This window comes from Melopsittacus undulatus, chromosome 10, assembly GCF_012275295.1.
Source record: "Melopsittacus undulatus isolate bMelUnd1 chromosome 10, bMelUnd1.mat.Z, whole genome shotgun sequence".
Classification (NCBI taxonomy): Eukaryota; Metazoa; Chordata; class Aves; order Psittaciformes; family Psittaculidae; genus Melopsittacus; species Melopsittacus undulatus.
In genome coordinates this window covers 23,434,592-23,454,368 of record NC_047536.1, presented here as the reverse complement: position 1 = coordinate 23,454,368, position 19,777 = coordinate 23,434,592, and the positions used below count along the sequence as shown (strand labels likewise).

Sequence of the window (19,777 nt, the reverse complement as noted above, 5' to 3'; positions counted from 1 at the left end):
CAGCAGAGTTTGGATTCTGGCAAAATAAAAGCTGAAGCAGCTCAGAGTGGAGACTGTATGAACAGAGATGAAAGAACCACTCACAGAGCGCCAAGATTCAACATTGCCCATGTGTGTTCCCACTTGTGGTGCCCCAGTTGCAGAATGATGACTGTATTGTGACTTGCTAAGTGTAGCCTTTAGCAGGCTGGGTGACTTCACTTATTGCCTTTGGTGGGGTGCTCATCAAAAGTGACATGGGATTTTGTCTCATCCCCACATCTAGAAAAGCATACAGTGATTTGGGTGGTTTTGCATCTGACACAAGAAGTTATTATTTCAACTGTTAAATGTACTATAAAAATCTAAGATTATGTTTCTTTTTTGGAAATGAGCAGCTGTTTGCTGTGCACTTTCAGCTCTGGAAATTAGGTGTCTGTGACAAACCTGTTCCAGGTATTACAGGGATTTTGCAGTGCAGTAACTATAGCAGGCCATCCCATGCATTTCTTCTATGTGCTGAGATCCCTTTGTGGAGAAGGCTGTCCAGAAGGGTAGCAGTTCACAGCTCAGCAGTAGACAGAAGTAAATGTGAAGTGCTCATGTGTTAGGAGAGTGCCTTTGTAATTGTTTTGGTTTTCAGCACTGATTCTGCAGCTCTGTCATGTCTCTTGGAGTTGAATAGAACGCTGGGTGTGAACAAATGCAGAATTAGTCTATTTGGGGTGTTTATGGAGTCTCTTTGGCCACAGAATGGTCTAATTCAACTTGAAATGCTTTGATGAAAAATGTTATGGTTTTATGATTTTTTGAATTGGCATTGGATATCATTTACTGTCTACACCCATATGGTGGGTGACCTGAAGACTGCAATATCTCACAAATAGTGTGTCCCATAGTATGCCAAGAAGAATGTTTACTGTAGGACTAGCATGATATTATTTTTGCACTGTGAAACAGAGCTCCTACAGAGTCAGCTTTGTCCATGGCATGAACAAGTTCTTCCTTGGCTCCTCAGTTTGGTTATTCAAATCTCCATCTGTTTCTCCTATAATTAATTTCATCATGAGATTAGCACTATCTTTGTATCTCAGAGGGACTTTATTGAATCTCTCATCACCCTCAGCCAGAGCAGCATCACAATACGGATGACTCATCTATAGAACTTGGACAAAATTGTGCTACCTTCCGTAAAATCTTTCCTTTTGTGAGAAGGTCCCAGAGTCTGATATGTGCAGTGTTTGCTTTCCCTCTTGGGTCTCCCAGTTTCAGTAATTAGTGTGGAAAACCAAGAGGCATTTAGTTTGGCATGGTCATTAACATCTTAATTCTACCATATGTTTTATCCATCAGGATAAACTTAGATTTTATGGTCATTGCATGTGACAATAAGAAATCAAGTCAGGACTTTGGATGGGAAAATACAGTATCTGTTTTAAATTCACGCAAGATAGGCCAATAGCTGGAAAAGCTAATAGAGATTTATTTGTGCTAAATTCTACTAGGCGTAGAATTCTAAATTCTATTAGGGTGAAAATCCCATTATTCTCTAGGAAAAAATTACTCTGTCACAGAGCATTACTGGGTCTGTCTCTAAGCTTGAATTCCAGTAAGTTTTCAGTGGAGACATTTTGGTATGTGACAACTGCAAATTAAACACTTCATCTTTGTTATGTTTCTGTTTTATTATCTGTGTGCTGATGAAATTTCAAATAGGTCCCTTAGGGAACTCTCACACTTACGAGCGACTCCTCATATAAATATCTGTTCAAGCTAAATATAGGAAGAAAGTATTAGGTGTACATGTTTTACTGATTTCTGTGTCCTATCAATACAACATGATCTTTACCCAGGAAAGTGAAATTACTAAGGCTAATAACAATTTCAGAGTACTTGGTTATATATATTCTTTGGTGCAATAGATGAATGTCAAAGAAAGCATAACTTCTTTCTAATAAATTCCAGTTACAAAAAAGACTTATTAAGAAGTTAAATTTGTGGAAATGCTCTATGCATAAATGCTATACTGAAAAGTATGTTCATATGTGTTAAAAACCACACCCCTTATTCTCATATGAAAGGGTCTTTCTTTTTCCTTCATTGCATACATGCACCACCCTGTACTTTGTTGGTTTTGCTTCTTCATCTCCAGCTCCTCGTTATGGCTCTTCGGCACTTTCCATTTCTTCAGCTAACAGCTGCAAACTGTGACTAACATCTTCATAGATGATCTGGATGATGGGATGGAGTGTACCTTCAGCAAGTCTGCATGTGACACACAACTTGAAGGAGTGGCTGATAAGCTGCCATCCAGAGGGGCCTTGACAGCCTGGAGAAATGGATTGACAGGAGCCTCATGCACTTCAACAAGGAGAAGGGCAAAGTTCTGCATCAGGGGAGGAACAACCCCAGCCAGGAATATCTGTTTGGGCCACTGAGCTGCAAAGCAGCTTTGCAGAAAAGGGTCTGGGTCTTCTGGAGAACACCAAGGTGAACATGAGCCTGCAATGTGTCCTTGCAGCAAAGAAGGCAAATGGTGTCCTGGGCTATGTTAGGCTCTGTTGCTGGCAGGTCAAGGTGATCCTTCCCCTCTGCTCACCACTGGTAAGGCCACACCTGGAGTACAGTGTCCAGGTTGCCCAGGAAGGTTGTGGAACTCCCTCCTTGGAGATATTCAAAAGCCATATGGATGTGGTCCTGGGCAACCAGCTCTAGGTCGCCCTGCTTTTGTGACAAGGTCATCTTTCTAGCTGATCAAGGGAAGCCAGTAAATGTGGTGGTTTGGATTTTAGCAAACCTTTTTATACTGTCACAGTATCCTTCTGGATAAAATGTCCAGCATGCAGCATACATTGGGTGACCAGGCCTTACAGGTCCCACTCAGGGAGTTATAGTAAATGGAGGTCCATCAGGCTGGCAGCCACTCACCTATAGGGTTCCCCAGGGCTCAATTTTAGTGCCAGTGCTCTTTGATGTTTCTATAAATGATCTGGGCACAGGAATTGACTGTACATTATGTAAATTTGCCCATTATACTAAACTAGGAGGAGCTGTGGATTCCCAAGAGGGTATAGAGAGGCCTTACAGATAGATCTGGTCCGGCTAGAGAGCTGGGCAACCACTGACTGCATGGCATTTAATGACAGCAAGTGCTTGATTCTGTACCTGGGACAGGGCAATCCTGGTTATGTTAACACTGGTGGATAAGAGGCTGGAAAGAAGCCCTGTGGAAAGAGCTCTGGCAATTCAGGTTGGTCACAAATTGAGTGTAAGTCAACAGTATGCCCTGTCAAACCCAAAGGGCCAATTGTGTCCTGAGGTGCATCAAGCACAGCACAACAAGCTGGTAAGGGCAGTGATTGTTCCTCTCTACACCGCAGCAGTGTGAGCCCCACCTCGAGTCCTGTGTACAGCTCTAGGCACCTCAATAGAAGGAGGACATCAGACTATTGGAGTGTGTGTCCAGAGGAGGGTGACCAAGGTGGTGAAATGTCTTGAAGGCAAGGCTTAAGAGGAGCAGCTGAGGCCACCTGACTTGGAGAAGGAAAGCTGAGGGGTGCCCTTTCTCACAGGAAGGAGATGCTGATCTCTCTCAGGTGACCAGTGACAGGAAATGGCATAAAGCTATGTCACGGGAAGTTCTGATTGGACATTAGGGAAAGGTTCTTCACTGGGAGGGTGGTCAGCCCCTGGAACAGGCAGTGGTAACAGCACCAAGCCTGTCAGAGTTCAAGAAGCATCTGCACAATGCTCTTCATCATATGGTTTAGTTTTAGCTGATCCTATGAGGAGCAGGGACTTGGACACACTGATCCTTATGGGTCCTTTTAACTTGAAATATTCTGTGAAGAAATATTTCTGTCAAAATCTGACTTCTGTTCTGAGCTCTGAGCTTTGGATTGATTATTAGAAGAAAAAAGAGTTCATATGGCTTGAGCCCCTTCAGAGTGTCTTCTCTGTCATCTTTGCCTGCCTGGAAGATTTCTGTAGCCCTCAGCTGTGCTTAGAAATAAATTAGTAAAGAAATTGCCTCTCAATTAGACCCACACAGAGCATTAGAAAATTCCTATGGATACAACTGGGGAAGTCATGAGGCACAGATACATTCAGGGTTCAAGTATACCAGTATATTATACACCTTGGAGATACTGGTTAATGGTAGAATGAGTAAAACCCTGGAGGTGGATGTACTGATGCTCAGCTGAAGATGACTAAAAAATTGCCTTATTGTTTTGGGTCTGTCTTTTCAGGTAGAGCAACCTATATAAATTCTCATCCTGATTTTTGCTGAATGCCTGGAAAGGGAATTAACCCTGAAACGTGAACTTTCACCACGGTATTGTCTGTGCTGGAAACTGGTGCTATGCTGTCCTTGTGGTAGCCTTAACCCAATGGAAAAAAACCCCAACATTATCCATTTAATTTTAAGAAGGGCAAATGCAAGCTGCCAGCTTCAAAGCTCTCTACTTTGATTGCTACACACATGGGGCAATTTGAAATCTACACGTGAGAAGCTAATTGAAAGACAGAAGCCCTGTTGTGTTCCCAGTCTGTCTTTAGCACTTTGGATTTAACATGAGACATTTGCAGATTGTCTGGAAAATTCGGCATCTGCAAAAAGCACAGTAGTTACAACACGAATTCAAGTGTGGTTTGCAGGTTTTGAAGTCTGGCACGCAGTCAGCAGCTGGTGTGGGCCTTGGTTTCAGAGATGTCTTTGGTCCAGCTTTTTTCTAGATGAAAAGACATGAAAATTCATAGAAATGTAAAATGAGTATGGGTCAGAACAAAGCATAGGGGCAAAGTGAACCATGGGAGCTCCTGGCTTGAGGTGAGTAGGCAGTTGGTAGCAGTGAGACCTGTATTAGTAGCAATATAGAAATGTGGTGGGGTAGGATCATGAGAAACAGTGGCCTGAGCAAGATGTTTCCCTGTTTTAAGCAATTAGAAACATGACTGGATAGAGCAGTGGAAAATGATCTGTAGGGAAGAATGTGGCAGCAGTGAAGAAAGGGACACAAGAGTATGCAAAGACAATGACATCAGTAGAACAAAGTAAATAATTTCCCTTGGATCCCCAAAGGTTTCAAATAAGAGAATGAAACCTCCCTGCCAATCTCTGGAGCTGGTACCCACATTGTTTCCTGAGCTGTGAAGCTGGGAGAGAGGGGAGGTGACTTGGCAATGCTCTACCTCTCACAGTTTGTTTCTCAAGCTGCCTTTGCAGCTCAGTAATCTTTTGTGCATTAGATTTGTGCATGAGAATCTTTAACTACTGACACAGGTAAGTGAGCTGAAAAAGATCTTTCAGCCTACCCAACGAGTGCTGCTTTTCCATCTGTGATTTGGAAAGGTGGAAAGGTTTGGGCTGATCAGCATGTGCCTGGGACCTGGGAGAAACTCCGGGGCTCTCCAGCTGCAGGCACCTCATGTACTTTTTCAGCCTGGTAGTTTCTCAGGAGTTTCAATTTTAAGGTAAAATGTTCTGAGGTCTCCAAGTGCCTTAGGTGCTTTTAAGCTAAAATACTTTGACAGTGTTTGATGACAAAAATGCCCTGCTTTGAGCTGAAAGTGGAACTAAATGATGTCATGAGGCCCATTTCAACCTGGCTGGTTCTGGGAGTTTTAGAAGTGTTTCAGAGAAGGTTAACCACATGAGATACCAATTAAAATGGAAAAGAAGTAGCTCTAAAAGCTTCTGGTTGCAGCAATGACTGATTTGGCTATAAATGGCTATCATACCATATTAATAACAATGTAAAAATGCTGTTTTCTACTTTGCTATACAATCATTAAAATAGAGGAGTCCAGTCCATGTAATACTTCACATTCCTACAGGCAACATCACATGAAGGAAATCTATTAATTTGAATCTACTGGTGTGATAAAATTACTAGTTAACATTCAACCAAATACCACCTTCTTTCTATGCCTGTACTTTAAGTTTTTGGCACCTGCAGGTAAAAACCAGCAGATAGTGAGTTTGTGCCCTTGAGCAGCAGATGCCTGAATGATTTTACAAATACTTAAACTAGCTCAAGGTTAAAGAACCTGTTGTGTAAGAGAGGACTGTAAAAAATGAAAGCAAAATCAAAACTAACAAGACCCCTCAAGCCCAGACAATAACCTCTGATTAATCCACATAGTTTCCTTTCTACCATTAGTGTTTTGCATCTCTTTTGACAGTATTAAGAGCTTCAAACTGTATACAAATTATTTAAATTGGGGAATGGCCATAAGCACCTTGCAAATGAATGCATTGAGGAGGAGTATAGAAATGAGAAACCATCCTAATTCAACAATGTTTTCTGAACAGCCACCTACCTTGGAAGATTTCCTGATCTCTGCCTCTTTCCTGCTGACTTTCTGGGATCTTTTAGTTAAATCTTCAAAGAGAACAGCACAACATAACATTAAATCAATTCTACAGCGTGTTATTTGAGACACTCAATACTATTTTTGTGCAAGAGGAAGCAGATAACTTGCATTTCCACCTCATCACTGCATGTTTTGCAGTGGAGACATTCATCTCTAGGAGCCATCCTCACTCAGATATCATGTGTCTGAACTCACACTGCTGCTCATGTGAAGCAGAAAGGCACTCATGATGTCTGTGTTTTAGGAGGGCTGCTTTACACCCTGCTTGGTCAGATGCAAACAAAGAAAACAAAAAATTTCAGAAATGTAAATCTTTGTAAAAGATGACGGCACTTCAGTCACTTGAACAAAACCAGGAAAAACCTTCAGAATTACACACTTTTTCTGTTAAAAGATGGTGTTGCCTGAATAATTTTGGCAGAAATTAAGAAGAGTATGCTGGTTTGCACAAGCAAAAAAATGCTTTGTTGATTTGGCATAAGTTCTTCATCTGTATGATGCCACTTTTTGTTCTTCAGTTCTTTGTTCCTTTTTCTCCCTTCCAAAACATCACTTGCAAAGGTGTTTCATAACTTGTATTTCAAGTTTCATAACTTGTATTACAGGTATTTCATAACCTGTAACTTTGAAGGTCTGTGAATGCAGAGTTGTATCTTGGATCTGATAAACCCTGTGTGTGTGTGTGTTCAGACTATGCCTTATGTAACCTTTTATTCCTTAGATGAAATAACTAGTATTTGATGTTAGAACATGTTATCCCCTGAGGGCTAACAGCATTTACTGCAGTTGTTACTATTATCACATCAGCACCAGTCCTATTTATCACTGTATATAATCTCCATGACTCAGACTTATCTGGAGATCTAACACGGGAAGAATTTCTACCTCACTAATCTGTTACACTTCTTTTGATACCTCTGTTCTACACGTGTGAGGTCTGTAATAAGCACTCCTTGTATGTCAGGATGATTAGGATGAAAAACTTACATGCACCCACCGATGAACACTGGCTCCGTGTCTATTCCAGTACTTGCTATAAAATACTTTTGAATATTTAATAATTGCCAAAATTTACAGAATTGCAGAATAAAGAATGCAAATTTTGTTCTAGTTTGGGAGGTTTCATTTACTATGCTTGCATCACTGTAGTTAAGGTTATACATCTCTAACAGAGGGAGGAAAAACTATGCTTCAAGCATGTAGAGTTATTATAACTTAATAAGAGCACATCTTAGAAAAGCATTACACTAATCAGCATTAGTGGTTTAGATCCATTTCCAGCTGACAGATTACTGGCTTTGTTATACTGCCTTTTAAAACTTTCTGGTGTTAACCAAAATGCTTGTGAGCCATTTAATTCTACATTATCTTTCTATGGTACAATGGTACAGGATTTTCTGGATTGCTTTGCTTATAAAACTGCTTTGATAACATTCAGTTAAATGGTGTGATGTAAATGCACTTTAATTACTCCAAGGAATTCGGTAAAGGAGAAAATGATGGTCAGTGGGCAGACGGGAGAGAAATAGAGAGGTGCATTTTTTGACAGGTGAACGATGTGATTGTCTTTTCTATAGTTCCTCTGGGTTGGGTAAAAACCTGCTTTTCCCAACTGGCCTCTAATCTCACATTCCTTATACTCTACCTGCTGTGTTTCCAACAGCTGCTCAACTGGCCAGCTCTTTACAGATCCCATCTGTGACATCAGAGGAAGATGTAATACAGGGTTCTGAAAATATTGACAGCACACACCTCTAACCCCTGTTGATAGAGCTGTGGTTTGAGGTGCTATGAAAGTGTGTTTTAGTTAGACTATTGCATGCTTGACTAGTTGGTGTTAGTTGATGCACAACCCATACTTGCCTTTCAAGTTGTGATTCAGCTCCAGCCATGTGTTCTGTTGAATTTGAGCCAGACACATCATCTTTTGGTACCGTGAGCACTGTGATTGATTGACAGGTGTGTAAACAGCTGATTGCAAATGGCTTTTGCTACTCAAGTATGGCTACAGCAAGATTTAAAACCTGAGATGTAACATCAGTCTCTGTTTTGTGTGGCGAACCAGAAGGAACAGTGCTTGGTATAGGATGTCACTGAGATAGGAAGCTCTATCCAAAATGTTTAAATCAAGCTGACAAGAAGTTTTTTTCTGTTAGCTTATACAGAAATCAGTTATGTGTTTCATAAAATAAATTATAACTGATGAATTATAAATAAATTGACAGTATGAGGAAGGGAGAGGATGCTGTGGTGATTTAAGCACTCTCTTAATACTTGCTCTAAATTAATTGTTTCTGTGGTGGTGAGAGCAGCTTGTCAGCCTTTTGCTGTGAAACTTCTGTTGCAATATATATTACCACATGTGACTCCATCCTTCCTCCTGAGTGTTGCAGGGGTTTTGCTGTGGCTGTAGTCAGAGTGAGCAGTAGCAGAGCTGGAGTAGCCACCTCTGCCCCTGCCCTTCCCACTTCTGCCTGGCTGCTATTTCCAGCTGTTTTCCCCTGTTTGCATTAGTTTCTCCCATTTTGACTTGTTTCCATCCTCTGCAGGATTGTATCCAAGGCAGTTTCTCTCCACGTAGCAACTCTTCTCATTCATTTCAACTCCCAGCACCGTGAAGGGCACAGCTGCATTTCTTCATCCAGCTGCTGCGTAATGCACAGAGCCCAGAAAATGTGCATTCATTTGCCTCCAGGTATGCCTCACAATTCTGGAACAGGTTGCTCACACTGGCACAGGTTGCTCAAGGAAGTTGTGAATGCTCCATCCCTGGCAGTGCCCAGGGCCAGGTTGTACAGAGACTTGGGTGACATGGTCTAGTGTGTGGTGTCCCTGCCCATGGCAGGGGGTTGCAACTGGATGAGCTTAAGGTCCTTTCCAACCCAAACCATTCTGTGATTCTATGATTCTATATGAGGATTGAGACAGGGGATGCTATTCCCAGCTGACTTCAGTGAAAATGATGGGATCTGCTGCCATCCTCCTGCTCTCAGCAGGGCTAGAATGTCCCTTGATCTCGGAACCTGAACCCCAAAACAGTGTCAGCCCGTGTCCTTCCTGCTGCACCTTCTTTCTCCATCTACTTTCAAATGCCCTTCAAATGCCATGCATTAATGAATTCTTTTGATTAATTTATAATTAATCAAGTCATAATCCAATTATTTTAGTTAATAAATGATAGAGGTAATGTGGCTACACATTACACACCCAGAAACAGCATGTGCTATTTCAGCTCCAGAAGAAACGATTTCAAAACTTAGGTCAGATTCATTGAATGAGGAAAAAAGAAGAATGATGTGTCTCAGTTTTCTCACTTTGTGATTTCTCCACTCTTCTTTGGGTGTGGATAGTGGAGGATCAGGCTGGCCTCTCATCTTTGAGCAAGTGAGCAAGAAAGGCCTTGGGATACCTCTGGAAATGCCTTGTACCTCAAGAAAGTGAGTGCAGTACTGGCCAATGGAGTTACAGTGGGGTTTGCATCTGTGTTTTCTGTTTTGGAATAATGAGCCAAGACAAGCAGGCTACGTAATAGGTGAGTCTTATGCCAAGATCTATTCTTTTGAATTATTCTTGTTTTCAGTGTCAAATGTTCATTCCATTTGTATGCATGTAGGAGAAGAATGAGTGTTTAAGGACAGGCACATTTTTGTGAGAATGTAGAAATCAGCTGATGTGAATATATTTTATCTCTCAGAATTTAACTGGAATAAAAAAGTTATTAGAAGTGTCAGAGTGAAGGCTGTTAGGATCACAAGGACCCTGAAATGTTGTGGCCTGAGAGGCCTCTCAGCACAGGCTTTAATAAACATGCAACTGAACAACCTGGAGTTAACTCAGGATTGAGAGGCTCAGATTTCATAGGAAATGCATGTGTGGGGTAACAGTTTCTCCTTAAAGAAACATGGTCCTGAGGAAGAGTACAGGGGAAATACAGGAAACAAGATAAGAAACCAACCTTTTTGAAGGAGAAGTCCTAAAAGCCTATAAGAAGGATAAAATAAGCTTTATTTTTTGAATTATTGAACTGTTGATACCATATGAAGGATGTTCTGCAACTGATTATCCACAAATACCTGTTTCTTGAAAGAAAGAAGTGGGCTTAAATTACATGGAAATATTTACAGCAGACCGTAGGAAGAAATGTTGTGAAGAAAATAGTTAAGGATTGCCCTAATATGGTTCTTCCCTAACAGGCCAGATGGTCACCTGTCAGTAATGACAGGGACATACCTGGTCCTATTATAGATACATAGAAGACCTCTGGCTCTCCCTTGCAGTGCTTTTTTTCCCCCTTGCTTAAAGATCACTTGTCCCACAGGCAAATTAAGGTTATTGGAGACCTGCTGATTTCTCTGCCACAAGAGCAGAACCTAAAAACCCCAAGTTATGTTAACTTCTTCCATTTGCACTAAACTGTCAAAGGAAGATTAATGCCTGTATTAACAGAAAAACACTTCAACACACAAGACTTACAGTCTGGGATACTGTGGCTGCATTGCCATTGCAGTTCTGCATGCTGCCAAGGCAGCTGTAGGAAACCACAAAGTTGCAGTAAACTGTCAATCCCAATTGACAACTCTATTTTCTGCAAATCTTGTTGCTTTGGGAGTGAATGGCAGATTTCACTCACCTGTTATGGAGATGGGTGGGAGATCTGAGAAATTCATTTTGTTGTTTCTTGGCAGGCTGCAATCTGTCTTCTCTTCAATTACCATGTGATGATCGGCAGCTCTGAACAAACTGTAGCAGATCAATAGGCTTAGGAAGAGGTTCTTCCTTTCCATCACAGGGAGGAAAAGTTCCATTGTCACGAAAACCAAAGTTGGTCAAAACCTGCATGTAAGAGAGACACAAGGAGAGGAATCTTAGTAAAGGTGTGCCACAATGTTGTGCAGGTTTAGCAACCTGCTTTTAACTATTCTTTTGTTTCCAGCACTTTGCCTCTAGTACCACAATAGCTAACTTTGCTGTGATCTAGTTGAAAGATGCTATCTCAAATATACCTCCCTTAGGTGTTTTTTCTTTTTTTCCAAGGATTCTGTTCCCAAAATGTTTGTTTTCCCAAAAGCTCTGAGCTCTCAGCATGGAGTTTCATGCTCTTTTTTATTGTATGAACCAGGGGAGAGGAACTTCTGCCAGTTTTGACCAGCTCAATTACATAAATCAGATTGTTCACAGAATATCCTTTTTACAAAACCCAGAAAATTAATAATTTTAACCCCCCACAAATTATTTTTTTCCATTTAGAATTAAGAAATAGCTTGTTCTATTACACACTGAGGTGGCTGTTCTGATCCCATAGTAAATCATAGTCATAACTCAAGCAAATTACAAAAGGCCCAATGCTGTAAAGCCTTATGGCCTTAAGGTTTAGTATGTACTTAATAAATTTTAAGATGTAATGAAGTCTGTGGGATTTGAACATACTTATGGAGAGACCAGAGCTTTGCAGGATGTGGCTATAGCAGAAGACAGCCACTGGCCCTGGCCAACCTGTGTGTGACAGTGTAGGCATACAGGGTACACAGTGTATCACCCTGGTCTCCTTTTCCTGTAGATTCCTCATGCTGTTGAAGTTTGAGGTTGATATTTATTTCCATGTGTATTAATTTTGTGCTGAGTCAGAGTTATGGCAATCTTCCCCCGCAGGCACTGCCAGCCTCCAGATTTATGGGTAACTTTTCATAGAAACCCAGACTGGTTTGAATTGGAAAGGACCTTAAAGCTCATCCAGTTCCAACCCCTGCCACGGGCAGGGACACCTTCCACTGGAGCAGCTTGCTCCAAGCCCCTGTGTCCAACCTGGCCTTGAACACTGCCAGGGATGGGACAGCCACAGCTTCTCTGGGCACCCTGTGCCAGCGCCTCAGCACCCTCACAGGGAAGAGCTTCTGCCTAAGAGCTCATCTCAGTCTCCCCTGTTCTGGCAGGTTAAAGCCATTCCCCTTGGCCTGTCCCTACAGGCCCTTGTCCCAAGCCCCTCTCCAGGTTTCCTGCAGCCCCTTTAGGCCCTGGAGCTGCTCTGAGGTCTCCCCTTCAGGAGCCTTCTCTTGTCCAGGCTGCCCCAGCCCAGCTCTCTCAGCCTGGCTCCAGAGCAGAGCTGCTCCAGCCCTCACAGCATCTCCGTGGCCTCCTCTGGACTTGCTCCAACAGCTTCATGTCCCTCTTGTGCTGCTGCCCCAGAGCTGGATCAGGGCTGCAGGGGGGGATCTCCCCAGAGCACAGCAGAGGGGCAGGATTCCCTCCCTGAGCTGCTGCTCATGCTCTGGGGGTGCAGCCCAGCACACGGGGGAGGTCTGGGCTCGTAAACTGAATCTCTGTTACATTTGCTTTTACAGCCTTCACTGACCCACTCTTCCTTGTGAGATGTCAAATATTAGACCTCTAATTCCAAGTGCTTGGGCTCATTTCTCAAACAGTCTGTTCTACAGGCCATGCTGACTTAACAGATCACTGCTGGGTACATCAATGGTGCTTTCATTGCTGGTTATAGCTGTGCCATGAGGAAATCCACTCAGATGTATTAGGACTCTATTAGGATTTGTGGGGACACATGTGCTGGATCCTTTGTCATTTAGACATCTGTGTGAGCCACAACAAAAATAAATGTGTCTTAGTCTGGAGTTTTACTCCAAAGGAGGAGGGAACTCATGAAGGTCTGAGTGCTGCTGTGTCTGTATTTCAAAATTATATCCAGCTGGTGTAGTTCAAAGCTGGTATAAAGTTGAAACCCAAGCTGTCCCATAGTTGTGACAGTGGATTGACATCTTTTTGTTATAGGAGCTGGGAGTATTCTTTAATTTGATCACAAATCACCTACTGCATGAGAGAGTGCATCTCCTTTAGGAGAAAAAAAAACCCATAAATGAAAGGAACAAATCCTGCCATGAAAATCTGCTGGGATGATTAAATTGTGGGGTTTTCCTCCCAGCTATGGCACATCTGTTTTCATTTTCACATGGTCTGATCTTGTAAACTCTTCTAGAGATGTTCAACCTTTCACATGTGGTAGTTGCCTGTGTCTAATGTGAAGTGTGTGAAAATATTTCCTAGGTCAGGACCCCTGATCTGGTTTTATCTTTTTTTTTGTATTAAGAAGAGATACTTTTTTTATTGTTTTTCACTTGCCTTTCACACAAGATGCCCAGACCTGATCGATGCTTTCTAGAGACTGTTCTAGTACACAGTTTTATATGCAGATAACATTTTAGGTCACAACCATAATCTTTCCAGTTTTAATTAGAACTTCTATTTATGTAACTAGTTGTACCAACCTGAGTATCGCTGGTGATGTTCATATTCTAGGTATATGCTTAAAATTAAAAAAACAATAGAGCTGACTAATGGTCTTGTGTGCCCAAAAGCTTGTCTATGCTTTCCAGGTGTGTAGCTGGTCAAATAAAATACATCATTACTTAAAAAATATTAGGTTGCTTAACATTCATGTATGCTTATTTTCACAGGATAGAGGCATACAGGGAAGGAAGGAATGTTCTATGATGAAGGTGTATGGCAGGTGCACCCCCTTGGCCAAAGCCCAGACAAAGACCTGGCAAAAGCCCACCAAAGCTTCCCCCCACAGAGAGAAGAAGTTGGGTCCTGAGCTAACAGGGGGTACCTCACCATTGGATTCAAGTAGGGTGCGAATGGAGCCCCTTGGGCAACCATTTGGAGTCGCTTCTCCTCAGAGCAGTGAGTCTGCTGTTGTGGACTGACCCCTTGGGTTGGGACAACATCCAAGGGAACTCCTGGAGGTTGAGAGCCATCCCTTGTTAGGTGAATGTGAACTTTGGATCACTGGCCATAAACTTCAAGAATCAGCAGAATAGTGATAAATCCATTTGACATCCCGGACATGTAGGTGATGTCGGTGGAGCTTTAACTGAGTCTGACCTCAATTTATCATTCTATAACAGGGTGCTGAGGCGCTGGCACAGGGTTCCCAGAGAAGCTGTGGCTGCCCCATCCCTGGCAGTGCTCAAGGCCAGGTTGGACAGGGCTTGGAGCAAGCTGCTCCAGTGGAAGGTGTCCCTGCCCATGGCAGGGGTTGGAACTGGATGAGCTTTAAGGTCCCTTCCAACTCAAAACAGTCTGGGGTTCTATGCTACAGATCATCAGAGATTATAGTACCCTTTTTTATGCCATTTCATTTGTGCTTTGGCTTATTATATTTGATCTGTAAATAAGGTATTTTAATACTTAGCTGTATTGATAGCTCTCACAAGCATTGATAGCTCTCACAAGCATGACAGGTGATGTGAAAGAGCTTTTGTCTCTTTTTAAACTATTTTTTTGTGATGTCATATTTAAAGTCTCCATGTGGAAATTTTATTTCCCCAGAATCACATTGTACATTCAACACTTTTAAGAGGAACTATATTTCCTGTCATAGCTGATTTCATTCTATTTGGAGATTTATTCTCACACAACAACAGAGTGAACAGTTTGAGACAATCATACATGAAGTCTGCCATAAACACTGGCATGGGACAAGTTTTCTTAGGTGGTCTGAAAAATTAGGACTAACTCATAAATAAATCAGCATCGTTATAAATAGCTGAAAACAGCTGCTTAGAAAAGTAAAATGTTAAATTATGTGAACAAAAAAGTATAAAATACTGAAAACTGTGTTAAACTACTCAGTAACTCGCTGACAAATCTTCACTTACACTCTGTGGCTGTACTGCTCCCATTTTGAAATGGATAGGGTAGAAAAAGAAGGAAGGCGAGGAAAAAAGCAAGAACTAGTGGATGCCTTGAAAGATGTTGAGATTTTAAGGTGAAGAGAGACTAAAGAAGGTTAGGAAGTTAAATGTGAAGGTTAATAGAATGACTGAGTGATTAGTTGTGAGTGATAATTTCATGGTCACTGAGAACTGGGTTATCCAGTCTCAGTAGCAATCCTATCTCAGCCATCAGGTTTCAGCAAAGAAACGGTGACCAAAAGGGAAATGGCATAGAATCATAGAATTGTTAGGGTTGGAAAGGATCTTAAGCTCATTCAGTTCCAACCCCCCTGCCATGGACAGGGACACCTCACACTGAACCGTATCACCCAAGGCTCTGTCCAACCTGGCCTTGAACACCACCAGGGATGGAGCAGGGATGGGATCTCTTCTGCTGAGAAATGCTCAGTTAACTTCTATAGTATAAGTGCAAGGGAATGTATGGAAAAACAATTGGCTGCAGCAAATATTTTAGCATGCTATCCTGACAACTGTTGAGGGAATCTATCTGGAAACTAAAGGTCTAATCATTCCTTAACTAGTGTTAAGCATAAAAGTTTACTTAATTTACCACCTCAGCAGAGAAATTTCCATCTATGATTGAAACTCTGAATTTCTAAGTAAAGAAAAAATTTCTAAGGTAAAGAAAAAACCCACCAACTGTCAGCGTTGATTAAAAGAAACTACGAGAGTATTATGTATTTGGGAAGCAAGTTGTCTGCCATTCTAAAGGAGCATGGTTACTTGTGATTTTGACAGAAGAAAATCCCTTCTAGATTGCTTTTTGCTCCAGACAGGTTTCACACACACCCTTAAGACTTTTCACACATTGCAAGGCTAAGTATCCACAAGGACCTTCAGAAGAGTCAGAGACCAGCTCTGGTTCACAGCTCTCTAGTGAGTAATGACAACCTCAGATTTGATGGTCCTTTAGCAATGGGTTGCTATTGCTGACACTGGGTAGCTGTTATCCCCACAATCAGTACGTGTTCATCTCTTTGTAGGTCCAAGACTAGGTAGACCTCGTTATTCAATAGTAAAGACCTTCTAGATGTCCCTCCTTACTTTCCACACAGAAATTAAATTTCTTTGTAATTGCAGCCTGAATTTATTAATTTCCACTATAAATGTATGGGCTTTGGGACAACATTATCCTGCAGTACTGAATTCTCTCCTCTTCCTTTCTTGATCAGCTGTTGCAGACAACCTTCTTGCAGATAACTTTCTTGGATACTGCCAGCCCTACTTGCATCAGCATATCTCTGCAGGATTTGTTTTTTGTTAGTTCAAATCACTTGCATTTATACTTACCACAGTATTTAAGTTCTGGAAGCCATGAGAGCAAGATGAATTCCACTTACTTATGAATTTTTACATTGAATCAGGAATACAGATTTACGTTTATGTGGATCCCTTGTACAGAACTACTAAATATCATTGCATAAATGCATTTTACACAAACAATAACAGCTACTGCAGTTGTTCTGAACATAATTTCATATTTATAAGACTCAATGTTTCTTGCTCCTTTTTTATTTTTAATTTATTTTTTTATTTTACTTTTTCCCAGTATCTATTTTATGTTAATTCAGGGCCAGGAGCAATATCGCTATTTGCTTTTCCAATTTGTGTACTTTTTTCTGGGCATCTTCCATTCTAACCTAACATAGTCCCTCTTAAAAAAAAATGCCTCTGATTGTGGAAAACAGGCTCTGTGCTTTAAGAATCTGTTCCAGTCTGATAACTTGTTCATTATTTCATGTTCTACCTTTGCATTTCGGTTTGCTAAAAAAGAAAGCAAAGCATGCAGCTGTGGAGCTTAGGTCTAAATATATCCTCAGTTTGATTAAGAAATGATCCATATGTTCTCTATGAAGATAGACATGTCTGTAGCTGAAGAACAACCTTTTTCAGAGTTCAAGCAAATTTAGTTCCAAGTCTTTTTTCTTTCAAGGGCAACGGTTGAGCCTATTCTAATAGTTGTCCTCTAATACCCTGCTTAGTGCTATCAGCTAAGTTTCTCCTCTAGCCTATATTTTTTCCCTTTTGCTTTACAGAAATCTCCCTGGAGCCTGCACTGCAGGACAAGAGCAGTGGTTACATACCTTTGTCTCAGGGATTTCACCAATCTACTCAAGCTGCTGCCAAACAAGCACCTGCTCCTTCTGCCTGTGGGAGACCCTTGCATGGGGTGATGGCAGGACACCAAGTTCCTCCTTGCTGTGACCAGGTCACCTAAACCCTCAGCTTTCCTTTTCACAGAACGGATTTAAATCCTTATCTGTATTAAATGGTTCAATTGTAACTTGTTTTTAAACAATATATGACAATAATAAACAATAATAAACAATGAATTTCTAGGATTAAAGTTTTCATGGGATGCCAGTGTGTTGCATCCAAATTTCTGCTTCTTTTCTCCTTTAAAATGAAAACAAAGCTATAAAATACTATTGACTAAAGTAAAATAGCAAGTGGTATTGAAGGTCTTCTCTCAGTTCATTCTGATTCTTTCTGTTCTTTCTTCCAGACTCCTATCTCTGGTCTTCTGTGTAACTTTTATTTTTATTTTTTAATTCCCAAGTATTCCTAGCACAAAGGGCACTGTCTTTTCCCTAGTTTCTCCATACCAAAATCACAGACAGTTTACTTGTATGAATTCTTGTGCAGAGATGTGTAGTGTTTGTTGTAGTATGTTAAGCTTCTGTGCAAGTTTAAATCTAACTTTTTTTTGAAGTTATTTTACTCAGTTTGCCCTTTTTGCTCCCCTACACCTTTTATTTCTATTTTCTGGTTCTACGTTCTGTTTTCTTTAATTTTCAGTGATCCCCTGTGCCCTGTTGCTTTTGGAACAGAGCTTCTTTTAGGTAAAATTCTCTTTCTTTTTCCTTTGCACTTTTTTGTTGTTTCCCTGCCTTGTTCTTATCATGTCCAGCTGGATAACCCTGAGGAATGAAGCAGTGGAACTGTATGAGATGCAACAGTGCAGAGGCCAAGTTCAAACATTTCAGCTTGAGAACAAATATTTCTGAAGTTAATGGCTTCTGGATTTCAAATGATAGAAGGGGAAGATCTGGCTGTATTGATCATAGCATGACTGAGGGGGACAATACGATGCAGCTGTGAAGAAAAGCAAATCCAATTCTAGGGTGTATCAAGGAAGGTATTTGTAACAGAAATACAAAAGCATTTAATATTGTATGCAGACACTGGTCTTACTTTAGAGCATAGCATCCAATGTTGGTCATATCCATGTGGAGCAAAAATGAATTTAAATTAGAATGAATACCATGAAAGAATAATGAAATTATTACAAGATGTCATTACCTGAGATCTATCAGTGTCCTATACACCTAATCTTTTATACTGCACCTGACATAACTTAACATGGAAAGTGGTGCAGACCTCCATTCCCCCATACATGCTGATGACAAATATGAGAATGTTTTATTTACACTTCGATAAGCATAAAAATAATTAGAAAAAAGGGATCTTGTTTTATGCCTAGAAACAGTGCTTTATGGATCAAATTCACTGCTTGCTCTCCTCTCTTCTATTGCTTATTCAGAGCCATCTCTAGCTGCTCAGGTACTGGCTTCTTTGTTCAGGATGGACAGGGCAACAAGCAGAGGTTTGAATTACAGGAGAAAAGGTTAAAAAAGACATACGGAAAACCTTTCCAAGGCTGCGGATAGAGAAGCACTGGAATAGCTTACCTGGAGATAATTATGCAGTCTCCAAATTCAGAGGTACTTAGGAATGAATTGGACATGTTTGTCAGTCAGTCTGCTATGCACTTCTCATATTCAAAATAAACACAGATAAAAAACCCCCAACAAACAAAACAAACCACAAAAACCCAAACAAAATTACACCCTCTTAAAAACTACAGAGTGTGATGGTGTATATAAAACAAAGGCTTGGATCCTTGTCTCAGCTTTCTTACGGATGTTAGAGTAGGTGCCACATAGAGTTTTTGAAACTAAAACTAGACTGTAATAATAGAAAGACACAACTAATGCCAAAAAAAGTAACTCTGAATGATGGGAACTGTTGTTCAATCCAAGTGGAAAAGGCCTAGGGAATTAGCATTTTTTATGCCTACTTGTAGTGATCAGTATAATTGGTGTGGTTCTTGGAAATCGTTTCCTGAATTCTCCCTGTAACAGACCTGTTGTGCTTGCTACTGTATGATTACAATGGAGTTAGAAGTGACTATTGAACTCATGATTTAGAAGAGCTCTTAAGTAGCCAGAAACCCCCACAGTAGAACTGGATAAAGAATGTGCTGCTAAATATCTAGGAGTGAGCAAAATTGTAAGGAAGCTACAGGCTTACAAAAGCAAACAAGACCATCGTGGTCATCCAATCTGACTTCTTCTATGACAGGCTATAGGCCCGATCTGGTTTTCACTGCTTAATTCTTAATTAAATCAAGTGAGAAAGTGCCTGGTAATTTATTAGTCTATTTTATTTCAGTTTCTAGGAACTGAATTGTTCTAAACCTTCCTCTTCACTGTGGAAAATGCTTTTGTTTTCTTGGTTTTTCCCTCCTGAGAAGTGTTTAGATGAACAGGTTGCTTCCTAATAGTCTCCCATCTCAGGTGAACATGTTGAGCCCATACAATTACTAATTGTAAAATACTTTTGTCCCAGTTCTCCAGTTATCCACATGGTTCTTCTGTTCAGTTGTCTAA

The 19,777-nt window shown here is 40.9% G+C and overlaps 1 protein-coding gene across 2 annotated transcripts in view; it reads right to left on the bottom strand.

Moving 5' to 3' along the window:
- Positions 1-1,442: 1,442 nt before the first annotated feature.
- The window catches only part of ASIP (agouti signaling protein), a 57,314-nt gene continuing 38,979 nt past the window's right edge, over positions 1,443-19,777 (bottom strand). For both annotated transcript variants that reach the window (XM_031047665.2, XM_005147521.4), the window contains exons 2-4: positions 10,988-11,190; positions 6,304-6,365; positions 1,443-4,712 (exon numbers count right to left, since the gene is read on the bottom strand). In XM_031047665.2, coding sequence (XP_030903525.1) covers positions 4,536-4,712; positions 6,304-6,365; positions 10,988-11,162 — 414 coding nt within the window. In that variant the 5' untranslated portion in view covers positions 11,163-11,190 and the 3' untranslated portion in view covers positions 1,443-4,535. The remainder of the gene's footprint in view (positions 4,713-6,303; positions 6,366-10,987; positions 11,191-19,777) is intronic.